General features: G+C 42.0%; 1 protein-coding gene across 1 annotated transcript in view; it reads left to right on the forward strand.

Annotated features, from left to right (window-relative positions):
* Window positions 1-18,960, forward strand: part of LOC124723095 (homeobox protein engrailed-like ceh-16) — a 157,214-nt gene extending 138,254 nt beyond the window's left edge. Inside the window, exons 4-6 of the mRNA XM_047248272.1 lie at window positions 2,630-2,844; window positions 5,059-5,195; window positions 18,657-18,960. Of these exons, the coding sequence (XP_047104228.1) occupies window positions 2,630-2,844; window positions 5,059-5,195; window positions 18,657-18,825 (521 nt within the window). The 3' untranslated portion in view covers window positions 18,826-18,960. The remainder of the gene's footprint in view (window positions 1-2,629; window positions 2,845-5,058; window positions 5,196-18,656) is intronic.
* The last annotated feature ends 332 nt before the right edge of the window (window positions 18,961-19,292 follow it).

Raw genomic sequence — 19,292 nt, forward strand, 5'->3', positions numbered from 1 at the left:
GACCCAAGAAAATAGAAAGAAAACTCCTAACACTTGAGAATGCTGTTCTGACGCAGATTTTTGGACCAGTGATGGATGAAAGGAAGGAAGAAAGATTGAGTTTATCGTCCCCTCGACATTGAGGTCATTAGAGACGGAGCACAAGCTCGGATCGTGCCAAGGATGGGGAACCGTCCCGGCATTTGCCTGGAGCGATTTAGGGAAATCACAGAAAACCTAAATCTGGATGGTCGGGCGAGGGTTTGAACCGTTGTCCTCCTGAACTTGAGTCCAGTGTGCTAACCACTGAGCTATTTCTCTCGCTGTGAAGGTTTGAGACGAATGGAGAAAAAGGAAAAACTACCAAATGCATGCCCTGCACAAATCGCTTGATATTACGGAAGTGATTAAAGAGAGGGAATTGAAGTTGTATGGACACGTAATGCTTTGAGAAAGCCAGATCACTAGGAAGAAATCAGAAGTAACGGACCAAAGAGAAGAGCACGGCTACGATGGATCGACGGGATCACAGAGGATATGAGAACGATAGGACTAACTGGAGAAGTGTACATGGACCGAAGAAGATGGACGAGGCTGACTGGTGAGGCCAAAGACCGACAGCGGTAAAATTCATAGCGAATGGACAATGCGCGAAGCCTTCAACAACTGCCGTACCGGACTCTCCTCGAAATCCCTCACATAAAAAAATAAAAAAATCGTTTACCTACTTTGGGCTGACTTTACCAGATATGACGTGTTAATTGTCTAAGAACTTTTAGCATTGTACTCGACAATGGCGTGAAAGTCGAAATCTAGATAGTAAAAAAGAAAAATACAGTAATATACAGCCGAATGGCGTTTTATTACTTCAAAGAATTTCTGATAGTATGTTAAGGCTATCAGTGGCACCAAAGTTAGTATCGAGATACTTATGGAAGACACAGGGACAGAAATGTGACGGTAGCAAGGTTGAACACCGTTTCAAATGTTCCTTCGCTGCAAAGACATTAATATAAGTGGAATTGAGAAACAGCTGAAACTGCTAAAAGTGAACAATTTCCAAGTACCCGAAGCAATTCCTATCGGATTCTACAGTGAATTTACAAGTGAGTATAACCCCCCCCCTTCACCCGCGCAAAAAAAGAAAAACAACTGTGCGCAGTGATTGGGAGAAAGCAGAGATCGCACCCTTCTACATGAAGGGTAACAGAAGTGACCTGCAAAACTGCCGTCTAAAATCATTGATGACAATCTCTTACATAATCTTAGGGATTTCGCATTTTTACTAAAATTTGTCATGCTTTCCTTGTTGCTTCTGCAAGTGTTCTGAACTATTATTCGTACTATGTTGGATCATTTCCGTCTCTTACTAATTTATTTGGTATACGTCTCTCACTTGCTGTCGATACTATTTCTCCGAATTCAAGCTTCATCTGGTCTGCCCTTAAATACTCAGTTCAGAAGGAATGGAGTCTGTCTCATAGGAAGGCGTCAAGCGAATTTGTATCTGCTTTTTTAAACAGATATAATTTGGGTTTATGTACATTTTGTGTAGCCGGCCGGGGTGGCCGTGCGGTTCTCGGCGTTACAGTCTGGAACCGAGCGACCGCTACGGTCGCAGTTTCGAATCCTGCCTCGGGCATGGATGTGTGTGATGTCCTTATGTTAGTTAGGTTTAATTAGTTCTAAGTTCTAGGCGACTGATGACCTCAGACGTTAAGTCACATAGTGCTCAGAGCCATTTGAACCATTTTGAACCATTTTGTGTACGATGGTTCCACTGTAAGTTGTTCGTAATTGTAATGTCTAGGTATTTAGTTGAATTGACAAACTTTAAATTTGTATTATTTATCGTGTAACCGAAATTTAACGGATCCTTTATACTACACATGTGAAGGAACTCACTTTTTGTTGTTCAGAGTCAAAAGCCACTTTCCACAACGTACAGATATCTTGTCTAAACCACTTTGTAATTTGATGATTCTATACTAGACGGTAAACCACAGCACCACGTTCATACAGTCTAAGAGGGCTGTTTACATTATCTCCCAAATCATATATAAAGATTAGGGACAGCAGTGGGAGTACATGACTTCCTTGGGGAACGTCGGATAGCACTCCTGTTCCATTCAATGATTTCCATTCATTTACTACAAGCTGCGTCCTTTCTCACTGGAAATTACGATCCAGTCTCAAAACTGAGACGATACTCCATACATATATAATTTGATTAGCAGTCGCTTGTGAGGAGCTGTATCAAAAACCTTCTGGAAATCTAGAAATACGGAATCAATTTGAGATTCCCTGTCGATAACTCCCATTACTTTGTGTGAATAAAGGGCCAGTTGTGTTTCACAAGAACGATGTTTTCTGAATCTGTGCTGACTGTGTGTAAATAGATCCAAAGCGACGAGTGGTGCGCGTTTAAGGCTGAGAGGAATATTAGTGATGGATGTGTGTGAAATCTTATGGGACCAAACTGCTAAGGTCATCAGTCCCTAAACTTACACACTACTTAACCAAAATTATCCTAAGGACAAACACACACACACACCCATGCCCGGGGGAGGACTAGAACCTCCGCCGGGAATATTAGTCTGGTGAACTTATCTTGGTATGGTTGTTTACGTGGGACATTGCTGTGTTGCAGCAGTGGGCGGCAGTGGCGATGGTGGAGGAACTGGCAACAACAGCAGCGGCAGCAGCAGCGGCAGCAGCAGCAGTCGCGAGCGGAAGAAGCGGCCTCGCACGGCGTTCTCGGCGCAGCAGATCAAGGCGCTGGAGGCGGAGTTCGAGGCGAACAAGTACCTCTCCACCGCCAAGAGGCAGGCGCTCAGCAGGGACCTCGGCCTCACCGAGACGCAAGTTCGTTCATGCTCTACCCCGCCGTTAACCTTAATGTAACCTTGTTGAAAACTGACATTTTGGGAACAGTGAATGTAGTTCTATAAGGTTTATGATTTGAAGAGCCACCAGCCATAAGTGTGGTTTAAAAAGGTTTATTTGAATCAAACCCAGACCGGTTCCGGAGTTCTTACAATCTATCTTCAGATGACACATAAGTCTTCCGGTAATGGTATCGCGTCATATTGTATAAACTACTGCTGGAGAAAACCCAAGTTTTGGCCACGGTTGCAGCGGCCTTCTACTGCGTCTTACCTAGTATGACTAGTAGACTCAGAAGAAGGCAGCTGCAACCGTGGCCGAAATGTTGGTTTTCTCCAGCAGTAGTTTATACAATATGACGCGGTACCATACCCAGAAAACTTTTATGTCGACTTACTCTAGCGGGAGAAGCCTACGCAACTATATCTTCAGATGGTTGTTACAAGTTTCCTTACTTTCTTGCTTGAGCCTCATTTTGCATTCGTTATCGGTTTGATGATAACACAGCAACAAATAGACGACGAATACAAAAGGAGGCCCCAGCAAGAAAGGAAGGAAACCTGTAACAACGATCTGAAGATGGATTTGTAAGAAATTCGAAACTGGTCGTAGTATGATTCAAAACCTTTTTAAAACATACTTGTGATTGGTTGCTTTTTACATTACAAAAAATTTTTACCTTGTATGACCAATTAAAATGTTTGTCAATTTTTTTATAAGTTAAGCTAATACTGTCGCATAATCAACAACGGAAAAACACATTGACGGAAATGAAAAGTGCCGTATCATAAAGCACCATGCTTTATTAATTTTGTGGAGACGTTCAGCACGAAGCGGGTATTAAATGATTAAACTTATATTCTATTCGGAAATCATTATCATCAACATCAGTGCGAGGTGCAACTCGCACGTGCAGGAATACACTCTTGTATTCGTTGTGTAATCTAGACGAGTTTCCCGCTATGCCTGATGTGTCAGTTTGTGATTTCTAGCTTGAGATTTGTCTAAAAGTATACGTCTTCCCGTCGCGTCCCAAACATGCTTTATTTGTGACAAATCACTCCCAGGCAGACCAGTCAGGAACCATACATTCCTCAAGGCGCTTGCGGTGTGAAGTGCAGTACGTGATTTGTATTATCCTGCTGTAATATGCATTTGGTACCCTAGGAGCGAAGGTTATAAAAACAGTGTTTGCCATTCTTGCCACTTATTGGCGAGCATTCAGCTTTTCTCCAACTGTTACCAAATCACTCCTGACGTCGCATCTCACAGTTACCCACACCATGATTCGAGGAGTTATTCAGGTGCGTGTCTCGAGTGTCTCTACTTTCTGTGACCTTTCACCAAGTCGTCTACGGGCATCATGGTTTCGATTTGTCCACCACAAACGGAAGAGTGAATTATCGCTCATCACTAGAGAATGCACTCAATGTCCCAGCTCATTCTGGCTCTACATCACGCAAGCCTCAGTGGCCCGCGGTAAGGTGCCAACGGTAAAATACACATGACACCGCGAGATAACTTAGTTTCCAGTGACCTATTCCCGATGATTCGAGATGACGTCCTGCTTGTAACGACTTCTATGATTTCAGTTGCTACCTTGCATCTGTTCGCCGCGGACAGTCGAACAGTTCTCGATCTTGTCGTACTGTATAACTTTCTGAAGGAATTCGTGCCGACTACTCCAGCAACACTGTTGTTCTGAGTAACCACTGGTTCTCCAGTTATTGCTCTACTGTGTGTTCTGTCGATATAATGCTCCCATGACACACATTCCAATGATTTCGATCTGCCACTAAGCCCGGAAGAGTCTTTGTGTTGCAAACAACACCTGAAAAGTTTGAGTTATGCTAGACGCACCCAATCCTTATCTACTCACATCATTTGAATGACTTTTTTGTGTACTGAAAATACTGAAAACAATTTCTTATAACGACGAAATTTTAATCAACGTATCTCACAGGCGTGAAAATACTGGAGTATCAATTTGAAAGCTGTTTGTGGCGTAACACTTTTCATCTCCGTCAGTGTATTATTCATAAGCATTTTATGATCAGAGGAGTCTACAACACGTTAAAGATTATTTGCTTCGATTTACTGTAAAAATCTGGCTTCGGAACGCTAGACGATAAACAACAGACAATTGCTCTTGGCAGACTTTCCATCAGAAGTGATGGGTATTTGATGTTTCAGATAAAAATCTGGTTCCAGAACCGGAGGACCAAGTGGAAGAGGAAATACACAAACGAGCTGGAGCTGGTGGCGCAACAGTATTACAGCTCGCTTGGCATCATGGCGCCCAGGCCCATCTTCGTAGGAGATCGTCTCTGGTATGCCACTATTCCTCTTGTCACACGCTGCACAAAATATTTCAATATTACTGTTATATTACTTACCGTACTGGTTACATTACAATTCTGAGGCTATTTACTACACTGCTGGCAGTTATATTTGTGTCATCATGAAGATGGCGAGCAAAAGCTTCATATTGGTACAATGTGCACTTCGTGCCTGGAAGTGCAAATGATTACCATTTCTGGTAAATCGCACGACGTCGAACCATTCCGTATATAAGGAAAGACTACGTAACGGGTTTCTCATTCAGAAATCGCGCCTGAATGTTGTTGTTTTTGAGCAGATTGTGTTATGACTCGAGGAAGAAAGAGAGTGGCTACCAACACGTTTCGGAGTTCGACAGCGGCTGCGTTGTGGGCTTTCGAGACTACAGGTTTTCGTTCTGAGATACTGCTGCTCGCATTGTTCAGGATTCCACGACTATCTTGCGAATGTGGAATTGATGGTTCAGAAGGCGATACTCTACGCCACTCAGGACCTCAATGACCCTGCCAGTTTGCATGTCCGTGTGGGATCTTGCAGCCTCATCATATATAAGGGACGGACAAAAGTATAGAAACTATAGAAACACAACAAACAAAACACACTACCATGCCTAATAACAAACTCTATGGCATTGAAAACTGCTTCCAGTTTCCTAGGAATGGATAAATACAGGCCCTGCATGGTTTTCAGCTATGTCTTACACCATTCCTTCTACAAAATAATTGCAAGTTGAGGTAACGATGATGGAGCTGGATAGTGATCACGTGCCCTTATCTCCAAACTAGATCACAGACTCAATAATGTTAAGATCTGGTGACGGTGGTGGTTAGCGGAGAGGCGACAATTCATCCTCGTGCTCACAAGACCAGTCCTGGACGATGTCGTCTTAGAACACAAACATCGTACCATGGGACACATCCGATCAGCCAAAATGGTCACATATTCCTTCGCAGTAATGCGACGCTGCAGAGCAACCGTGGAGCCTATGGGATACCATGTTATATCTGCCCAAAATAGTCACCAAATACCCGTCAAGTTTCACTCTTGGGACGTTGAGAGTTGGGAACAGTGTGAAACAAGACTCATCCGACTAAATGACTCTCTTCCATTGCTTCACAGTCCACGTTCAGTGGCTTCGGCACCAAAATTTTCCTGTTAGCGGCATTTGTATAGTGTAATACGCCGAGTAATATCTGTATATTGGGTTCTGTTTGGTTGAGAGTCCCACACGCATTGAGGCGTGCAGAATTGGTGCCACCAGCCGGGTAATGATTGAGCACTGGCTGGGTGGCGCTGCCCAGTGGCTCGCTTCTGCCAGAGGCAGCGTGGCTACACGTGGGTCGTGACATCTGCGGCTGGTAGCCGTTAAAGCTTTCAACTTGCGTTGATGTTATTTGTGCATGTACAGCGCGAACCGTTACGAACGCGGTGAAGTACGGGGTGTCAAAAGAAAGAGAAGTTGATTATGAATCCTATATTATAAATTTATAATCTGGAAACGACATATGAGATGAGATACAGAGACAAACAGACTTGAATATAACTAATGCAGTGAATAGCTTATAACTTTTAAAATATTCATTCCACCGAAGAGACCGAGCACTCAGTTTGCAAGTCTTGATATGACACATCGACAGAACTACTTACATTATCAATAGCTTCAATAATTAAGCTGTGCGAATATTTTAGTTGGAAGATTAATTGAAATCAGCATACCTTACGAATGAAGTCAGACGCAGTGAGAACATGGCAGCTATTGCTATTTACCACACGCACCATCTAGATGTTAAGATTTATTATTTTTTATCTATTTTTATTGCTTTATGCTGTAATTGTATAATTTTGCCTATAATTTAAGTCTCATTAAATAAACGTGAACTGTAATGATAGCAACGGAAAGAGTAGCAAAACACCAAAAAACTGATTCACTAATCATATTATAGCGTAATAGTAAAGGTACCACGAGAATAATCAATTCTCACCATTACGAGCACATATTGGAAATATTTACAACTTTGATTTGAGCGCAAACTACGGCATCTAGAAATTATTATTATACAGGGTGTATCAAAAAGAATCATCCGATTTTTAAAAATCATATATCATTTGAGATATGTGCGTGAACAACGTACTGTTAGAAAGAATGAACTCTCGAGTTTTTCTCGTGGTCGTGCGGTAGCGTTCTCGCTTCCCACGCCCGGGTTCCCGGGTTCGATTCCCGGCGGGGTTAGGGATTTTCTCTGCCTCGTGATGGCTGGGTGTTGTGTGCTGTCCTTAGGTTAGTTAGGTTTAAGTAGTTCTAAGTTCTAGGGGACTGATGGCCATAGATGTTAAGTCCCATAGTGGTCAGAGCCATTTTGAACTCTCGAGTTTTACATGGTTTCCGCCAGGTAGCAGCAGTGTGCGCCCACTTCAGTTCTAGTAAAAATGGTGTCGGGACAACAGGAAGCGTTTTGTGTTCTACGTTTTGCGTAGTGCGGGTCAGTAATAACAGCTCAGCGTGACTTTCGTACTAGGTATGGTGTGGATCCTCCTACAGCACAGAGCATTAGACGATGGCATGAACAATTCCAAGAAACAGGCTTTTCGTGTCCCGAGTGTCGGGACAGACGTCGAACGCATCCATCATTGTTTCACAATGAGTCCGCAGGAATCCGTTCGCCGTGCAGCTCGATAGCTTAACATGCCCCCGATGACCGTCTGGTGTGAGTTGGGTCGAAGTTTACTATACAAACTTCAGCTACTGCAAGCTCTTCGTGAAGGTGACAAACAACTACGTGTGTAATTCTGTAATTTCGTTCTTGGCTAGGTGGAGGATGATAGTTTTTCTTACACTCTTAGTGTTTAGTGACGAGGCAACATTCCATTCAAATGGAAAGGAGAACTGTCATAATTTGAGGATAAGGAATATGGAACAACCATATGAAGTTGTACAACATGAGAGGGACTCTCCAAAAGTTAATGTGTTTTTACAGTTTCACGGAAAAAGGTTTATGGTCCATTTTTCTTTGCCGAAACCACTGTTACAGGAAGCACATATCTCGATTTGCTTGAGAAGTTTCTTTTCTCACAGTTGGAGACTGATTCGACCGACTTCATTTACCAACAGGATGGCACACTGCCACACTGGCATCTGGAAGTGCGGAAATTTTTAAATCAACGGATTACTCAACGATGGATCGGTCGCACTGGACCAAATGATTCAGCCTTACATTACTGGCCTCCAAGGTCACCAGACTTGACTGTATGAAATTATATCGCATAACAGCAGCTGTGGAAGCTGTAACTCAAGACATGCTCGCTGCAGTGTGAAAACAGTGTGAAAACCGCATTGACATATGCCGTGCATCTCGAGGGGGGGCGCACTGAACACCTATGAAAAGTATGAAAAAAACTTTTTGGATTTGCCGTTCATCGAAAAACAAAATTCATTGTATAGTATTACTAGTTTCAGAAATACTGACGTGCCAAATCAAATGTATCTTTTCGCTACACGCTGCATACTGTATGTTTAGAGCGCGAAATTTTAGAGAACAGCTAATGGTGAAAACAGAATTTTGATCAAAGTAGTGTATAAAAAGTTGTATAAAGGAACTGGTGATTACATGATGCCCATATGCGACGTAAGGGGGCGTGCTTTTCGTGAATGGAGGCGCCAAGGGTTGGAAAGGGCGACAGTTTTCTGGAATAGGTGACAGAATCTTTATGGGGTCGGGTGCAAGTTCCCCAGGGTCTTTTGTCTGCAGCCGGGCAGTCGGTCTGTCTTCAGTTGGTGATTCGGTATGATGAGAGTTAGAAAGAGTTGTGTGAGTGGTGGTCCAACTGCACTCGTTAGGTGTTTGAAATATTTCGCGCCCTGTGGGGCTTAGAAATATTCCGGCATTATTTGGACTCTGATTACGTTCCAGCTAATTTATTAAATTTATTGTGTGATGTTATCCACAATTGGAGGTACAAGTCATTTTATTAATTCAGCATAATAAATTGTGAAGATCATCGGTCAGCAGTTAAGTGAATGATTAATTGCACAATAAACTACATGTTAAAACTGTAACTATCTGTAGTTGCGGACGTGATTTATAGAAGATGCCTAGTAGTCAGTAACAATTTTACACTTTTATTTAAACTGAAAGCTTTGCAGTTCGGAAGTCTGCCTGTAGGTTAAAATAAAGCGAGAGCCACTGTTGTTACAGTCATTTTCGTTTTTTGTAGTAAATTGCGCTGCTGTCACTGAAAGCTGGCTAAAGCCGGAGATTAAGCTCAGCTGAAATTTTTGCGAAGAAACTACCGGTGTTTCAAAAGGATAGGCTAAACACGGTTGGCGGTAGCGTATTTGTTGCTGTTAGAAGTAGTTTATCTTGTCACGAAATTGAAGTATAGAGCTCCTGTAAGTTAGTATGGGCAGAGGTCATTGTTAGCAACCGGAATAAAATAATAATTGGATCCTTTTACCGACCTCCCAATTCAGATGATACAGTTGCTGAAAGGTTCAAAGAAAACTCGAGTTTGATTTCAAACACATCCCTGACTCATACGATTATAGTTGGTGGCTACTTTAATTTACCCTAAATATGTTGGCGAAAATGCATGTTTAATTCCGAAGGTATGCATAAAACATCATCCGAAATTGAGCTAAATGCATTCTCCGAAAATTATTTCTAGCAGTTAGCTCATGAGCCCACGCAAATAGTAAACGGTTGTGAAAACACACTTGACCTCTTAGCAACAAGTAATCTTGAGTTAATAATGAGCATCAAAACCGATACAGGGATTAGTGAACACAGGGTTTTCATAGCGAGATTGAATATTGTAACGCCGTGAGGTAACGGGCGAGTTGTAGCACCCTGAAAATATTCCAAGTTCGGAGTTGGTGTGGCCGCGCTGGGGCCTCTCGGCAGGTCGGAGCCCGGCAGCAACAACGTGGTTCAAAAATGGTTCAAATGGCTCTGAGCACTAAGGGACTTAACATCTGTGGACATCAGTCCCCTAGAACTTAGAACTACTTAAACCTAACTAACCTAAGGACATCACACACATCCATGCCCGAGGCAGGATTCGAACCTGCGACCGCAGCAGTCACGCGGTTCCGGACTGAGCGCCTAGAACCGCTCGGCCACCGTGGCCGGCTAACAACGTGGTGCCGAACGTTAGCTTAGCAGGGGGTAACCCCAGCAAATGGTCCAACCGCGTGGCTGGGAATTCCATAGTGACGCTGTGTCGATGAAGGAGACATGCCAGGAGTGCCAAAGATGACGGACTTTGTGAAACATTAATGGCAGGCATTTCACAGTTCGTATAGAAATTAATTGTAATCAGATGAATCATGATACCTCAAAAAGAAACATATACATTACCATTATTCGCACAACGATTCTGATGGTGTAATCAGATTTTCAATATCTACTATATTAGTTTAAAGTTAAGTATCTGATGATAAATTATACAAGTAACACCCAGCAACGAATTTTGAAAATCTAAACGGCTCATCCGATTTTGTCGATCAACATGTCTTTAGAAAGCTATTAGTGTAAACCTAAATTTGTAGGTCGAAGTGGCCGATTACTATCGATCGCGTCAGGCCGTAAGTACTCCACAAGTACACGAAAAACGGTAGCAGCATGCTTATAAATATATTTATTCATCTATGTCTTTGTTAATATCCCATATAAGCTATTCATGAAGGAACTGGTCAACTATTTACTGTGTTGTAAAAACTGCAAAGACATTAGGCTAGCCGGCCGCGGTGGACGTGCGATTCTGGCGCTGCAGTCCGGAACCGCGGGACTGCTACGGTCGCAGGTTCGAATCCTGCCTCGGGCATGGGTGTGTGTGATGTCCTTAGGTTAGTTAGGTTTAAGTAGTTCTAAGTTCTAGGGGACTTATGACCTGAGATGTTGAGTCCCATAGTGCTCAGAGCCATTTGAACCATTTTTTTGACATTAGGCTATTGGCCTACTTTTCTTGCTATTCCTTTGATATATGTCTATATAATTTGTTTATGTATTTAACAATGTGTGTTAGAGCGTGTTTCTGATCCAGCCGTAGGAATATTTAATTAATTTCAAGTTATTTAAATGTAAATCCAGTATTTAGAATGTGTTTCATTATGATTATGAGTGTGCGTTAGCTTGAAGACAGGCCGGGAGTGCTCTAGCCAATCACAGCGCTCGTGAATCGGGAGACTGGATGGAAGTGGGAGAACAGTACGAGAGAGAGTTCTGGACAGTACGGGACAGGACATGGGGAGGGCGGGGACAGTACTTCGCGAAGGACGCACGGTCACGAGAGAGACTTGGAGTGTGGAGCGGTTTGCGCATAGTCGCAAGAGATAGAAATACTTTGGAGAGCGGGCTTATGAACCTGTGAGATTTCCGAGGTTTATACAGTGAAAAAGTAGTGTGCGTTTGGAAGTGAATATCTCGCGAGCTATGTAGTCGTTCATAACTAATTACGTGCAGTAGGAATCTATTGTTTCCCTTTTATCCAACTTATATTTTGTTTAATTGCTGGACCATCGACACCAATAAGTGTACTGGAGAAATATACCACATTCTCAAAAGTACTTCTACTGCCGTACTAATCATTTAAAATCGTTAAGATAGTACCAGCAGATTTTATTTATTGCAATCTTTTATTTATAAATTTCTACGTTACATTCGCGATTGCCGAGTAATAGGAACCTTCGACCATTCGATTCATGTGTATATTCATATTGTATACTGCAGACTCAGCAGTATTTTGCTTGTAATGAAGCAACTACGTATCCCAACCACTAGACAACGACACCAGCCAAAACTTTTAATATTTCAACACTCTGAGTCAGAGGGTACGTAATTGAGGGCCATCACCTCACTTCATTCATTTTTATTTGAACGCCCACAATCCCCAAATCCTCCAAAAATAAACGAAAAATATACCTATACAAAAAAGCAGATAAAAATTCACTTGACGCCTTCCTGAGAGACAATCTCGACTCCTTTAAAATTAATGATATAAGTGTAGACCAGATGTGGCTTGAATTCACGGAAATAGTATCGGCAGCAATTGAGAGATTTATACCAAATAAATTAACAAATGACGGAGCTGATCCTCCTTGGTACACAAAACGGGTTCAACACTGTTGCAGAAACAACGAAATAAACATGCCAAATTTAAACAGACACAGAATCCCCAAGATTGGCGATCTTTTACAGAAGCTCGAAATTTAGCGGGGACTTCAATGCGAGATGCTTATAACAGTTTCCACAACGAAACTTTGTCTCGAAAGCTGGAAGAAAATCCAAAGAGATTCTGGTAGTATATGAAGTATGTTAGCGGCAAGAAACAATCAATGCCTTCTCTGCGTGGTAGCAGTGGTGATACTATCGAAGACAGTACATCCGAAGCAGAGTTACTAAACGCAGCCTTCCGAAATGCCTTCACAAAAGAAGTAAATATTCCAGAATTCGAATCAAAAACAGCTGCCAACATGAGTAACGTAGGATTAAATATCCTCGTAGTAGTGAAGCAACTTAAATCACTTAATAAAAGCAAGTCTTCTGGTCCAGACTGTATAACAATTAGGTTCCTTTCGGAGTGTGCTGAACATTCTGGAACATATCGATCCCGTATTTCTGGCTTTCCGGAAGGCTTTTGACACTGTACCACACAAGCGGCTCGTAGTAAAGTTGCGTGCTTATGGAATATCGTCTCAGTTATGTGGCTGGATTAGTGATTTACTGTCAGAGAGGTCACAGTTCGTAGTAATTGACAGAAAGTCATCGAGTAAAACAGAAGTGATTTCTGGCGATCCCCAAGGTAGTGTTATACGCCCTTTGCTGTTCCTTATCTATATAAACGATTTTGGAGACAATCTGAGCAGCCGTCTTCGGTTGTATGCAGATGACGCTGTCGTTCATCGACTAATAAAGACATCAGAAGACCAAAACAAACTGCAAAACGATTTAGAAAAGATATCTGAATGTTCCGAAAAGTGGCAGTTGACCCTAAATAACGAAAAGTGTGAGGTCATCCACATGAATGCTAAAAGGATCTCGTTAAATTTCGATTTCACGATAAATCAGTCTAATCTAAAAGCCGTAAATTCTACTAAATACCTAGGTATTACAATTACGAACAACTTAAATTGGAAAGAACACACATAAAATGTTGTGAGGAAGGCTAAAGAAAAACTGCCTTTTATTGGGAGGATACTTAGAAAACTAAGGAGACTGCCTACACTACGCTTGTCCGTCCTCTTTTAGAATACTGCTGCGCGGTGTGGAATCCTTACCAGATAGGACTGACGGAGTATATCAAAGAAGGGCAGCACGTTTTCTATAATCGCGAAATATGGGAGAGAGTGTCACTGAAATAATACAGAATTTGGACTGGACGTCATTACAAGAAAGGCGTTTTGCGCTGCGACACTATCTTCTTACGAAATTCCAATCACCAACTTTCTCCTCTGAATGCGAAAATATTTTGTTGACACCGACCTACTTAGGGAGAAACGATCACTACGATAAAATAAGGGAAATCAAGAGCTCGTACGGAAAGATATAGGTGTTCGTTCTTTCCGCGCGCTATACGAGATTGGAATAATAGAGAATTGTGAAGGTGGTTTGATGAACCCTCTGCCAGACACTTAAATGTGGCTTTCAGAGTATCCATGAAGATGAATGGTTCTGGAATTCCAGCTCGCCCTGCAATTCCCAGCTTATGGAGCTCTCTTCGTGTTCTTTTGGTGCTGGCGGGGTTCGTTAGTAGAACATTCAGTTCTGCAGAGAATTTTGTTGGCGTCCTCCGATTTTTCGTCACAGTTTTCTTCAATGATGATCTGTCACGCTTTTTGGTTTTTCACTTTCCCTGTATCTTGGACATTATGCCTCTTGAAACACCAAGCACGTGAGCTACCTTAGTTGTCGTAACGCCCACCACACGTGCAACATTGATTTGCCCACGTTCGAATTCACTTAGCCCTGACATTATGAACACACAACTGCACAGAACAACGTTATGACCATTATTGATACATTCAACGCTTTGAGGACATTGCGCAGGTGCTATTCGTTGTCATATACAACAACACTATCTGCAGTCTTGGTTAGAGTCTACATTTATGTTGAAGCATGCAGTTCTCACGGTCTTTCCATATTCTTATCGAAAAACTAGTTTGTTTGCAGCAAGACTAGTAGCCACACGCCAATTTTTATTTTATTTTATTGCTTGCTGTAGATCTACTTTCTCTCCATAACAGGTCGTGTTTATAACACTTTGGTAGGTGTCACATGTTTTCATTGATTACGTAACATATTAGAAGTATCAATAACAGTAGTAACAATAACAATAATAACAGCAACATTAGTAATGACAGTAATGGTTAAGTACAGATAAACAAAGAAATGTGTATGTATACGTAAATTTATTATGAATCAGTAACAATATTAGTTGAGAGACTATATGCACATGTATAGACTAGAAGTACAGAAAATGAAAATTTAAATAGAAAAATGAATTCCAGTAAGACAGTATCTGATAGTAAAACCCATTTACACCAGGTTCTAAGTAGGACTTCTACGGGCAGAGAAAAACAGGGTGACTACTACCACTGCATGATGATATGAGTGTATTTGTTTATAAACGTGTATATGTTGTGGAATGGCGTCAGAGAACGTCGCCGTTCTATCTCTGCCGTATTAATCACTTTATTTTTTTTTATTTTATATCTTTGTTGTATTTGAAAAACTGTCTCGGAAAGACATCGTGACTGTTTACAGCTATGTGTTACACTTGATGTGGTATACACGTCCCTCCGCCGGCCGTTGTGGCCGAGTGGTTCTAGGCGCTTCAGTCTAAGACCGCGCGACCGCTACGGCCTTAGGTTCGAATCCTGCCTCGGGCATGGATGTGTGTGATGTCGTTAGGTTAGTTAGGTTTAAGTAGTTTTAAGTTCTAGGGGACTTATGACCTCAGATGTTAAGTCCTATACTGCTCAGAGCCATATTTGAACACGTCGCTGCGACGCGCATTTCCTCGTCAACGTCGCTGTGGTGGAACTGGATGCTGCACCGTCGTGGGGCTGATGTGGTACTGCGGCGCTGTGATCCTGGTTGCACATGCTCATTCTGTAACGCAACACTCACATTCACATCTTCCGAACAATAAATGCACTGGCTAGCACTTCGTTAAGCACATTCACACTTCTTTGGTGACGTTGTACGGAATGGGAGGGATTTTGTGATTGCTATATCCTGACATATTTGTCTTTTTCTTGCCAAGAAATTTCTGTTATTTTCCTCCACTCGTAATGTCTTAAAATTTTGTAAACTGATTGGTTAGTCTCTAATGGTTCCCTAATTTCGTAATGGGGGCACATTTAAGGATAGGGAGTTCCCATATGAGCACGCTGACACATGTCACCGTCTTTCCTGTTGAAGCTGTACAGGTAAACTGGATATGGGCCGTGTCTCGTCAGGTAATGTTCCATTCCAGGACTCTGCTTAACATTATCAACGCCCAGGCGTTCTCGGAAGCATGGAAAAGTTGGACCCTTCACTGCTGTCCATTTGTCCTACCTTTTACTCACTTTCCAGTTCAGGAGTTGGGCCTTAAATGTTACCCTCTGGTCTACGATTAGTTGCATTTTTGTCGAATCCGCTTTATGTAACCTGTAGTAGGCTGCACGATATCTTTCCGCAATGTCTGGTGAGTAGCTTCCGACGATCACCAGCAAAGCATCGGTAGGCGGTGATGCCAAAGCCCCACGCTAGTCTGAGCAGCACACCTCTCTGTGAACGTCGAATTATTTGTCCCACTCGCACTGAAGTCTGCACATCCAGACACTTGCTGTGAAGGCTCCAGTGGACGTGAAAATAGCATCGCGCTGGGTCCTCACCGCATGTAGCGGTAACTTTAGTTAGCTGTGAAGGCGCGGGCAACTATGTGCATAATGTTGCTTTACTGAGTGAGTTGTGTAAAGTTACGCTTTCGTCCAGTTGAACTTCAAGGTATTGTCACTGTGATGGTTTTTTTTTTTTTTCAATTTAACTGCTAGATTTATGCTTAATGAAAGTTCAAACTGATCCGCGTCAAAATCAATGTCTTCTTTATTTACCGCATCACTGTCTTTTACTCAAGGACCATTTTCTGATTCCTAATTTCATTCCTTTTTCTGTTTTAAAAGTTTTAACACCTGTGGTACATTGTATGAATGGTCAATTACTTATGCATGATAAATCTACTATTGGAAATGTGACGAACCGAAGCACTTCATGAACCTGATGAGGTTTCGCGGATACTTCTTTACGTATTGCCGGATGTCACTCTACATCTACATACATATTTAGCAGACAACCGTGAAGTGCATGGCAGAGGGTACTTAACAGTCCACCATATGCTAGTGTTTCTTCCCATTCCAAGCGCCGGAAGAATGACTTCTTAACTGCCTGCTTGCGCGCTGTGATTGGTCTAATCCTGTCTATTGGAGCGATACGTAGGGGACTGAAGAATATGACTAGATTATTCAACTAGCTCTGATTCTTGAAATGTTGCACGTAAGCTTTCTCGGGATAGTTGCTCGTTCTCGAGAGTCTACCAGTTCGTGTTGTTCGCCGCTTACATTATGGTCTCTCATGGTTAAAACAGAGCTGTGGCCGTTCATCTGGCCCTTCCTTGTATATGTTCGATGTTCCCTGTTAGTCCTATTTGGTATGGGTCTCTGCATCTAAATCCCGATTTACATGATTACTCTGCAATACAATAAAATGTCTATTAGAATGTTCATCGAACCACCTTTATGCTACTTCTCTACCGTTCACATTCGAACAGAGCACGGAAAAAACGAACACTTAAATCTTTCTGTGCGAGCTCTGATTTCTCTTATATTATTATGATCATTTCTCCCTATGCAGGTTGGCGTCAACGTAATATTTTCACACTCTGGCGAGAAAGCTGGTGACTAGATTTCACTCTGGTTTTGCCGCAACGCAAAACGCCTTTATTTGAATGATTGCCACCCCAAATCGCGTATCATATCCGTGCCACTCTCTCCCCTGTTCCGCGATAATACAAAACGAGACTTTTTCGATGTCCTCCGTAATCCTATCTGATGCGGATCCCACACAGCGCAGCAGTACTCCAGAAAATGGGACAAGCGTAGTGTAAGCATTCTCTTTAACAGGCCTGCTGCATTTTTTGAGTACCCTGCCAAATTCGCAAATTGACCATTCATACAATGTATCACAGGTGTTAAAACTTTTAAAACAGAAAAAGGAATGAAATTAGGAAACAGAAACTGATCCGCGTCAAAATCAATGTCTTCTTTATTTACCGCTTCACTTGAGTAAGAGACAGTGAAGTGGTAAATAAAGAAGACATTGATTTTGACGCGGATCAGTTTCTGATTCCTAATTTCATTCCTTCATTTTTATAGACTGGTCATTCATCACTGATGATGGTTTTTCCAACTGAAGAAAGCTGGAAACTTTACCTAGCCACGCCCAATGTTACTCCGCGGTACTTCGTAATAGCTCGCTATACCATACGATATAGCATTGTAAGCAATAATCTTTTGGTATGAAATTAAAATCTTATTTATTGTATACGAGTAGGCCCATTCTTTCTGGGGCGTTTGAGATCCATACTTAATTTCCTAACCAGGTGCACAATATTTTCTTCCTTATTTAAATCTAATCACTCCGAACTTTGAAAGCATCTCAGATTAATTTTAATTCCCCATTATCAAAGTATTAATTTTAGAAAAATTTCTGTACGGATGTATACCAGACGATGCAATTTAAAAGTTGCGAAACCATTTGTATAAGTCTCTAATCAACTTTAACAAATACATCTACTGCAACCTATTGGACTTTTCATTCCGTTTTCTGTTTTAAATGTTTTAACATATATATGTAAACACCTTGAGATACTGTATGGATTGACTAACAATTATGTATAATTGCTTTAGCTGTGGCTGACATAGTAACATTTTCCCGTTGGTACTCTAATGTTCTACACTGTAGTGCTCTTCCCAGTGTGGAGAATCTGGGACAAGATTTTCGTTTCATCAAACATTATACTGCGTTTATTTGTGAGGAGTAGTTCAGAAATGGTTGGCTTTTCAAGTTCTCGATTCGAGGTACCCTAGCGTAGAGACTTTCCTTAACCGATCGCAGGCGCTCCTTTATCTTCTTCGGTGGTCGCAAAATAGGAGTTATGTCTCGCCTTCCGAGAACAATTCCTATTTTTCTAGATATAGCAACGCGGACATGGAGAAGCACAATGGGTGGGTCATCGCGTGATTGCTCAACGTTTTCGAGTTTTAGTGTTTCGGAGATCACTAACTTTACAATCTCGAACTGCACAGCCAATCATTCCTGCATACAGTTCACAATGAAAGAGAAATAGAGCCTACATGAAGACCTTAAGCCAAGAAATCTGGACTCTGTAGGACCGTTTTGTTGTGATTGCAGGCTTTTCAACTGGTGTGGGGGTGCGCCAGTGCCCACGCCTGCAACGCTACCACCACCACCGCCGCCGCCGCCTCCGCCACCCCCGCCGCCCACACATGGCTTTCCGCCGCTGCTGCACCCGGCACACTTCGGCGCCGCGCAACACGGCTCAGCGCAGATCACCTTCTAGCAGCCTCTTCACACTCTTTTTTACGTATCACTGTAGAATTAGAAATAAATTCGTGTACCAGCGAGAGACAGATTTTGTAAATAGTTACCCACTCCTTGTCTTTGGTAGATGATTCATCTTCAGTAGTAGTGAAACCTTAACGGACTTTCGCAACTGCTGCTTCTCATGCAGCAGGATTAAAATGAATGAGTCAAATTTACTGAGAAAATTAGTGTTTTTATCAACAATGTAAGGAACTTGAGGTCTTTACTAACAGAAAACTGCGACTACATCTCTGGTCGAAATCGTTGATTACAGTAATGCAGTGTTTGTTAATTATATTTACTTGTTTCATTCAAATCCCGCTTGAAAAGATACTGTATTATAAGGGTTGGTTCAAATGGCTGTCAGCACTATGGGACTTAAATTCTGAGGGCATCAGTTCCCTAGAACTTAGAACTACTTAAACCTAACTAACCTAACGACAT

Source organism: Schistocerca piceifrons, chromosome X (assembly GCF_021461385.2).
Source record: "Schistocerca piceifrons isolate TAMUIC-IGC-003096 chromosome X, iqSchPice1.1, whole genome shotgun sequence".
Taxonomy (NCBI): Eukaryota; Metazoa; Arthropoda; class Insecta; order Orthoptera; family Acrididae; genus Schistocerca; species Schistocerca piceifrons.